Source organism: Podarcis erhardii, assembly GCF_964252035.2.
Source record: "Podarcis erhardii genome assembly, chromosome: 2".
Taxonomy (NCBI): Eukaryota; Metazoa; Chordata; class Lepidosauria; order Squamata; family Lacertidae; genus Podarcis; species Podarcis erhardii.
The window spans coordinates 1,660,233-1,668,618 of record NC_138498.1 but is presented as its reverse complement, the minus strand read 5'-3'; the positions used below and the strand labels follow the sequence as shown (position 1 = coordinate 1,668,618).

At 47.7% G+C, this 8,386-nt stretch overlaps 1 protein-coding gene across 1 annotated transcript in view; it reads left to right on the top strand.

Annotated features, from left to right (window-relative positions):
* Positions 1 to 1,514: 1,514 nt before the first annotated feature.
* OLFM2 (olfactomedin 2) overlaps positions 1,515 to 8,386 on the top strand; it is a 217,498-nt gene continuing 210,626 nt past the window's right edge. The window contains exon 1 of the mRNA XM_081851764.1: positions 1,515 to 1,834. Coding sequence (XP_081707890.1) covers positions 1,778 to 1,834 — 57 coding nt within the window. The 5' untranslated portion in view covers positions 1,515 to 1,777. The remainder of the gene's footprint in view (positions 1,835 to 8,386) is intronic.

Sequence of the window (8,386 nt, the reverse complement as noted above, 5' to 3'; positions counted from 1 at the left end):
GAGAGTGAGATCAAATCCTCTTTCTTTGGTTTGCTGTGATTTGTATTTTATTTTTTAATTCTTTTTTAAAAGCATTTGTTAACCGCTTATTATCTAAACAAACTTTTAAGCAGTGCAACATAAAAATCGATGTCATTAAAACAAAAACACAGCTATAAAAGCAATAAAGCAGTAGCATTAAAAAAATACAAAAACAGGATTTCAGGGAAAGCAATCCAGTAAAAACAGGCTCTGAGTTTATGGACCAGGGAATGCCTGGGCCTTTCATATTTCTTTTGTTAGGTCAGTGCTGACTGTTGACAAAAAAGTGAGCTATAAATAAAATTAACCCATAACCAATAAATAACAAGCCACTCAGCTTTGAAAATTCAGGGATTTGGATTCCTTCATACTATTAAAGCTGAGACCCTAGGTACACCCGCCCCCTCCCCAATCCTAAACCAGGGCTATAGCCCAGGACAATCAGAAGAGATTGCACTGGTTTACTCAGGAGATAATTAAGAATGAAATCCTATACCTACTTCCTTGGGAGTACTTTCTGCTGGATTCAGTTTGGTTTACTTTTGAGTTGACAGGTATCGGCTTGTGCTGTAATTTTACTAATTCCTATACTCAGGAATTCTATCATGTAACTACTACCCTTGATATCATACATAATAGAATTCAGAAAAACTAATCCAGAGCTAGGCAGAGATCCTAATCCAGAGATCCTTCAAATGTGCCCCAAATTGCCAGCACCAGTTAGAATTTCCACTTCTCCCATACATTTTTGGAGAAACCGGTCAAGTGGGAGGAAAATAATCGCCCTGGTGACTCTCTTCCAGGAAGCACCCGGAATGTGTATTTCAGCCTAATACGGATCAGTTGCCCGGAAGAGCGTGTTTCCTGCGCGGCGTGGCTCAAGCATGGCAGCAGGACAGAGTCTGCTCGCTGTTTTCCTCTGTGTTCACCTGGCTTCGTGATGTAAGTCCAGGGTCCAATAAGGCTGGTTAAGCGAGACATGTATTAAAATAAAACAGACCATTTGCAGTTTGACCCACTCTACTGATCTAGTTAAAAACAAAAACAAAAAACAAGTGGCCATTATGTTAGATTCGTTCTCGAGTCAGAGATGTTTTAAAAGATGGAAAAGAGGGGGCCATTGGGGTAAGGGATCCGCCCTGGGAGTTGAATATCCCCCGCCAACACCCTTAAGCAGAGAATCCCGTCGTGATATCGAGCATAGTGTCTCCCTACCCTATTAGCCTGGGGAAGGGGCTCCCCCGCGCCCCCCTAAGCGCTCGGTATTGGCAGGCGGTCGGCTTGAGAGGACCAATGAGATATCGGCTCGGAGACCCCCCTTTCTCCCCCTCTTCAAGGTGGGACCCCGCCGTCCTCGCCTCCTTCCCCTCGCCGGTTCGGAGAGGTGGCGCTGGGGCCGTGGGAGCGCACGGGGCGCGCTGCCTGGCTGGCCCAGCGCTAGGCGGAGCCTGCCTGCCTGCCTTTGGCCGGATCTCGCCCCCCCCCCCCGTCCCCTGCAGCAACAGCAGCCGCCGCGGCGGGCGGCCACCGCCTTTCCCTCGCCTTCGCCCTGCCCGGGGGAGAAGAAGGGGGCGCCAGCGGGCGCCGTTGGTCCACCCGTCTATCCGCCCGCCTGGGGCGCGCTGGAGTCTGGCGACAGCGGCCCCGCTACCTTTTTGGCGCGGGGATGCGGACGAGCCGCTGAGCGAGCGAGCGGGCGGGGGGAGTCGGCTGGCGGGCACCCGCCCGAGGCGAAGCTGGGCTTGGCGCCTGCACGATGCGCTTCCTCGCAAACCTGCTCTTGCTGTCGATCGCTGTCTCCAGGGCGGCTCAGGTAAATGTCCGTCGTGGCGCCCAAGGGTGCGCGTGTGGGTGCGCGCGCTCTGCTCTCGCGCCTCGGTGCAGGGCGCAAACGGAGCCTGCTGCTCTGGCCAGATGGGGTTGGTGGAGGGAGGGACGCGAGTTGAGGCAGCAGAGTTGGCGCCTTCTCTCCCAGCGAGGGTCAGGCTGGTGATGCTGAAGTCACCCCCTGCTCCTTAGTTGGAAAGAGTGCCAAACACGGGTCAAGGGGCGGTGTCTTGCTCGTGTGTGTGTGTGTGTGTGTGTGTGTGTGTGATTTGACCGGATCTTCGCAGGAAAAAAATCCCACACCCAGTTAATTTATTCGCATTTTAAGCCCCAAGACTAGTGCGCAACGCTGTCCATTTTAGTTTTCCCTGCCGCCTCCGTTCGTGAGTCCACACCCACCTTTCCATCTCTCCATGCTATGAGACACTTTCCTGCTTCTGTCCTCTTGCCAACCATGCTGTGAGTTTGTCTATGTATATTTATTTTCTTTTCGATCTGGCTCTCAAAGTTCTGCTCTAGGGTCAGTGTGGTTTTATTCTAAAAGCGACCCTCTTATTCCTTGAAACACACCATTATATGCAAACCAGTCTATCGGATTTCCTCCTCTTCTCCCCCCTCCCAACATCAATTTGTACTTAGGATAATAATTTGATGTTGATTTAGGTGGCCTTGAAGTCTTTACTGGTCTCCAACACATTAACGCCAACAACATGGACAAGTTTCTTCCCAAGTCTTGCCCCAAAAGGGGGACTCGGATGGTGTTTCCTGCTTGGCAGGGAGTTGGACTTGATGGCCCTTGTGGTCTCTTCCAACTCTATGATTCTATGATCTATGATTCTATGACATACTCCTGAAAGTGGTTGGAATCAGGATGCTGAGAGTGAGTTATTTGGAAGGACACGTGTTGAAGATTTCGCAGCTGTGGTTCCACACACTGATTCACAATGGCTGAGAAAGTTGATTTGTTTCTGTCAACGTTTGTGTAAGTTGGTTCTTTGAATGGGACAGTCCTGCTGTGATGAACATATGCGTGCTCCCAGGGGATGCCAGTCCATTAGGGTGGATGAAGCACTGCCTATCTACTTACAACCAGGCAAGGCACGGCTCTAATTATAACCTTCTTCCTCCTTAGAGAAGGAGGAAGATGGGGACAAAAGAAGAATCAGTTGGCTCTGCCTATCATTGGCTCTGGCTGAGCCCACTTTTGGTTTCTCTGCCTTCTGCCCCACCAGTCTCAATGGGCACCAGCCACCATGAAGGATGCAGCTACGTCAGTGAACCAGGGCATCCTGGCATTCTTTAGAAATGAATTGTGATGAGTTCCTCAATTTGAGAATCAGGAATTGCCTGCAACATTAGGCTGCTGAAGGGAAGGAAGCAGAGGGAGAAACCAGAAATTGATTTCTTATGGGAAAGGGCCAGTGGTGTGCAGTCAGTGGACTAGGCTAGCCCCATAAATGTTTCCAGTAAATTAAACGCTTCTGCCTGGCTTAGGGAGGGAGGCTCAATACTCTGATGGGGCCAAAGAGCACACCCACCATCTTCCCAAAGCCTGCCCAGCTTGAGTGCCTCCTTCCCAAAGCCTGGGAAGCTTCTGTCCAGCTTAGAGAGGGAGGCACAATTCTCGCACATGTGATGTCAGGACGCTGCAATATGACATCAGGACAATGTGATGTCTCGCATGTGATGTCAGACCCGCCACCCTCACAAGCTGGCGCTTCTGGCCCTAACTAATTTCCCCTATGGGAAATTTCACTGCATGCCACTGGAAAAGACTATGAGCCCTGTTATGACACTGAAAATCCATTCCTGCTCTGAGCATGTGTTCAGAGGTGGTGATGTGATCCTAAAGTCTATGGGTGGAATTCAGTGTAGGGCTAAATGTGGTATGTGTGCACAGAACAAGGTCCGTTCATGCAGTGGGGCTCCTCGCCCCTGCATGTCCACTAAACCTGTGCTACAGCTTCCTGCAACCCTCCAGAGCAGATGTAAGAAGTGTGGGAGGCACACTGGGGGAGGTGGAAAGTCCTGTTGCAAGAGTGAACCTTGTTCTATGTATGTCATTGGATAGTTGAATTCCACCCTATATGTAGATCTGATCCCTCCTGATCAGTAGTCCTGTTGATGGGGTTCTAGTAAAAAAAAAAAACCACCAAGAAAGTCAATCCTGCATGCCTAAAGTCTGCCCACCCTTCTTCAAGGCCATGCTTTCAGTTCATGTGGCCAACAGGGAGGGCCCCAAAAGCCTGTCCAGTGACACCAATGAACTGGATGTACTTCAAAACATACTGCCCCCTTTTGCAATGTCTCAGTGTTCTCAAGGGTTTTTACTCAGGTGTGCTTGAGTTTCCTTGGCAAATATGGTGATCCAGGAAGGTAGAAAGATTGAGCAAAACAAGCACTGCTCCAGGAAAAATGTTATCATATTGCTCATGCTCCCACAACAGGGTCCCACACAAAGTGCTAGAAGGCTGGCATTCACACTCATTTTAAGGGTGACTGATGTAGATGTTAAAACACGGCTACCTATCTGTAACTGATGTAGATGTTGACAGGCATGTCGAACCAGTCACTTGTGATCTACAGGTCGATCACGGGGTGCTCCTGGTTGATCACTGTGTCCTGACCAATCACCTGTGTCCTGACTGATCACCCCCCAAAAAAAGCAAAAGAAAAATCCTCCCCCCCAAAAAACTCACCATGCAGCCCTAGATATAAGAAGGATGTTTGTGGGTCTTCCATTAACTCTACACATGCTCAGAAGCATTCCAAGACTTCTTCATAGTCCAAAGTGGAGCAGAGCTATTAGGAATTGATTTTGAGGCAGCCCTGACTAACCCTGGCTCAAATGGGGGAAAAGATTAAACAAACCTAGAGCGTTGTTGAGTATGGCTATGAATACATGATCAGCATGAGATCTACAAGATGCTTTAAGCGTGACTAGACAAAGACTTGGAAAAGGGTTCATCAGGGAATCTATTTTCTCTTGCTTCATTCACTAAAACCAGTCCATCTCTAGCTCCAAATCTGAAAGGTGGGATCAAATAGCTGGTCAACTACTTTTATGAGTCCTGGTTTGCCCTTCTGTGTCCTTTGCTTCAGGGATAGAGAACCTGGGGCCCTCCAAATGTTGTTGGACTACAAATCACATCATCTTTGACCACTTGTCATGTTGGCTGGGGATGATGGGAGTTGGGATCCAGGAACATCCAGAGGACCACAGGTTCTTCATCCCTGCATTATTTCATTGCAGTCTCTTGGTGTTAAATAGGGACCTGGTTAGCACTGACTTTATAAGCAGAGACCACATATTACTTAGTAAGACCATATGTACATAGTGATACAAATAGAAGACTGCTATCAAAATACTCATAAAAGAAATGTAAACAGAAGCCATATGTTCCACTGAGCAGATGCCAAAGAGCTGAGCACATTGGCTCTACCCATTGACTCACTTCCATATGAAATGAGCTGTAGTCAAATGGCTCTTTAACCTCTTCTCACCCACCATTGAAACTCTGCCTCTAAGCATCCTAGCAACCTATATCAATTTCTCTGTTTCTTGTGCATGGGAGTGAGCAGCTGTGGTACAAAAGGAAATGACTTTGGCAGAGCCCTTTCTGCTGTTAACCCTGGGTGAGAGCAGGTGAAGGAGTCCATTGTCTTTGTGCCAACTTAAGCCATGGAACCTTTGGCCCCTTAGATGCCAGTGGGCTGTGGCTCCTATCAGTCCCAGCCAACATGACCAATGGTCAGGAATGGTGGCAGTTGTCCAGCAGCCTCTGGAGGACCACAGCTTCCTCATCCCTGATAAGAGAAAGTGGCATCCTTGATAAGAGAAAGAGCGTAATTGTCCTATCCACCTTCTTCAGGGAGGAGGGCTGTGTTGGCAGACTTTTTTAAAACACACACACACACACACACACACACACAGAGAGAGAGAGAGAGAGAGAGAGAGAGAGAGAGAGAGAGAGAGTAAGTAATGAGTTCTGGAAACTTGCTCTTAAAATAAACTTGTTCTTATAGCAGGAATGTGTTGTATGGGTGGATGAGTGAGTGAGAGAGAAATGAACCATATTATAGCAGACATGAGGATCAAGAGAACACTGCCATTTAAAACACCAACAGGAATGCAGGTTGAATATTGGGTTTTTCTCACTTTTGAATTCTGATCTCAAAATTCTGGTGGCCATTGCAAAATCTACCAACTTAAGTGGTTATGTTTATGAGCAATGAAACCTTGCAAAATTTCAATGTTTTCATTTCCTAAAGCAAACACACCATTGAGTTATTTTTAACCCTTTGGTTTCATTCTTATGCTAACTGCTGAAAGAAAGCCAATGCATCACAATTTTAGAATCTGTGAAAACAAAACAAATTCCTTCCAGTAGCACCTTAAAGACCAACTAAGTCAGTTCTTGGTATGAGCTTTCATACCAAGAACTGACTTAGTTGGTCTTTAAGGTGCTACTGGAAGGAATTGTTTTGTTTTGACTATGGCAGACCAACACGGCTACCTATCTGTAATTAGAATCTGTGGTGTAGTGTGACTTTGTGAGCCAAATTCCATGCAGAAAAGTTTGAGGGGCTCAATTATGCCATGAACAGTATTGGGGCGTAGCTAGCTGTTCCAGCACCCGGAGTGACAGGAGCGGGGCAAGCCACCCACAGTCTCCACCAGGTGGGCGCAAGCCTCACCTTGCTGTTTCGGGCAGCGTGGGGCCCCGAACCACTGTGTCACTCCCAGGAGAGACACGTGGCTCAGGAGCGCTACAGGTCAGGCCCCATGGTATTTGATGCCCCCCATAGTGTGCCATTTTGTCACTCCTTCAGGGATTACACCCAGGGCGGACCGCACCCCCCTCCCTATGCCCCTGGACAGTATTGAAAGGATGGCAGACTAAATTTATTTTAAAATTGACAGGATTTGAATACGTGGGTGGATTTGTGTGTGTGTGTATCTTGTTTTGAAATTGAAAATAGAATTGAAACTAAAATTCTACATGTACAAAGTAGCAAAGTCAAATTTGTGGGCAACATCCCTGTTCCCTGCCCACTGATAAACAGATCCCTAGTTGTTAATACACTCCAGTGTATTAACAAATTTGTCATCTCTTGCTTTTCTCCCAACATTACAAAATTAGGCAAAAACGACAGTGTTTAAACCCCCATACCAGTGCCCCCCTAAAAAAACAGCAGTAGCTGAATTAAGCCATGATTAAAATGTGGTCATAGACTATCACCTGGCCCCTCTTCACTCTGTAATGAATTTCTGATGTAAACTGCAGGCATGGTAAGGGATTTAACAGAACAGCAAATATCAAGAGCGAATACAATTAAAAGCTTGATAGTTTGTGCAGCATGTATATTAGAGGTTGCCAACCTTTTTAGTCTTGTGGTCACATTTGGATTTTTGAACAAGTCCCATGGGACCCTCAGGTCACTTCTCTGCCTGCCACCCACCACTAAGAGAACAGAGGGGAAATGTGTGCATGCACACATTCATTTCCCAAGGCATCTGGATAAAAGTCATCTGGTTGAAAGAGGAGGCGGGAAGGAGCACCACTCTTTCAACTGCCTCCTTTGGCTATACACACTTTTCAAGGGAGAGTAACTTAACCACTTGCACCACCTCAAGATCAAGAGGGCAGGAAGCTTGAATGGGGAGGGGTGAACTCAGAGGCACCGGGGAAACTCTAAAGGGCACCATTGCACCTATGGGTGCCGTATTGGTGACCCTGATGCAATACCACTTAAATAATAGAATCATAGAATTGTAGAGCTGGAAGGGATCCAAAACGTGGGTCTCCATGGAAGGCAAAACTGCCGGCTGAGGTGCTGACAAGCAGCAGCACTGGGATCTCTGAGGTAGCTTCAGGCCAGCCATCATTTTAGTTCACTGTAATGTCCCTGAGGAATAATTGCTCCAGGACATCACGGGAAATTAAAATGCTGGTCTCCAATGAGCAATACTCTGCTGGGTGTATTGTGGGTAATTTAAAATGGGCTCAGAGGCCCAGGTGCCGGGGCTGAGCACTATGCTGGGGCCCCGGCAGTTGCCAATGTGAGTAGTCCTGGTGCAGCGGAAGGGTGGGAATCAACTGGCCGCTGCTGGGAATGCTTCCAGGAAAAGGGAGGAAGGTGCAAAAGAAAGCAGTGACTGGCTGCATATGCCAGTTACAATCTGTGGACCTCTGAGGGAGTCCATTCGTATCCAGGCCCTGGGCTCTTAAGATTTGACTGAAAACCATTGGGGGGAGCCTTGTCTTTTAATCCTACACAGGTATAAGTGGGATGTGGGATGCAGTTAGTCAGTGGCTAGTATTTTTATGAAACACTTCATGTGCTTAGAGGCACCCTTATGCCTTTTGGTTTTGAATCCTAGCCTGCTAAGCCTCACACCCTCCAACCAGCCCAGCGTGCTTTGGTTTCTCAGAAGAATGAACCCTACTCTATTCAGTGCAGCTGCAAACAGCAGGTGTCAGATAGATTTTGCCCAAGGTAAAAGAGCCTGCAGTGTTTAGAAAGGTCAGACATA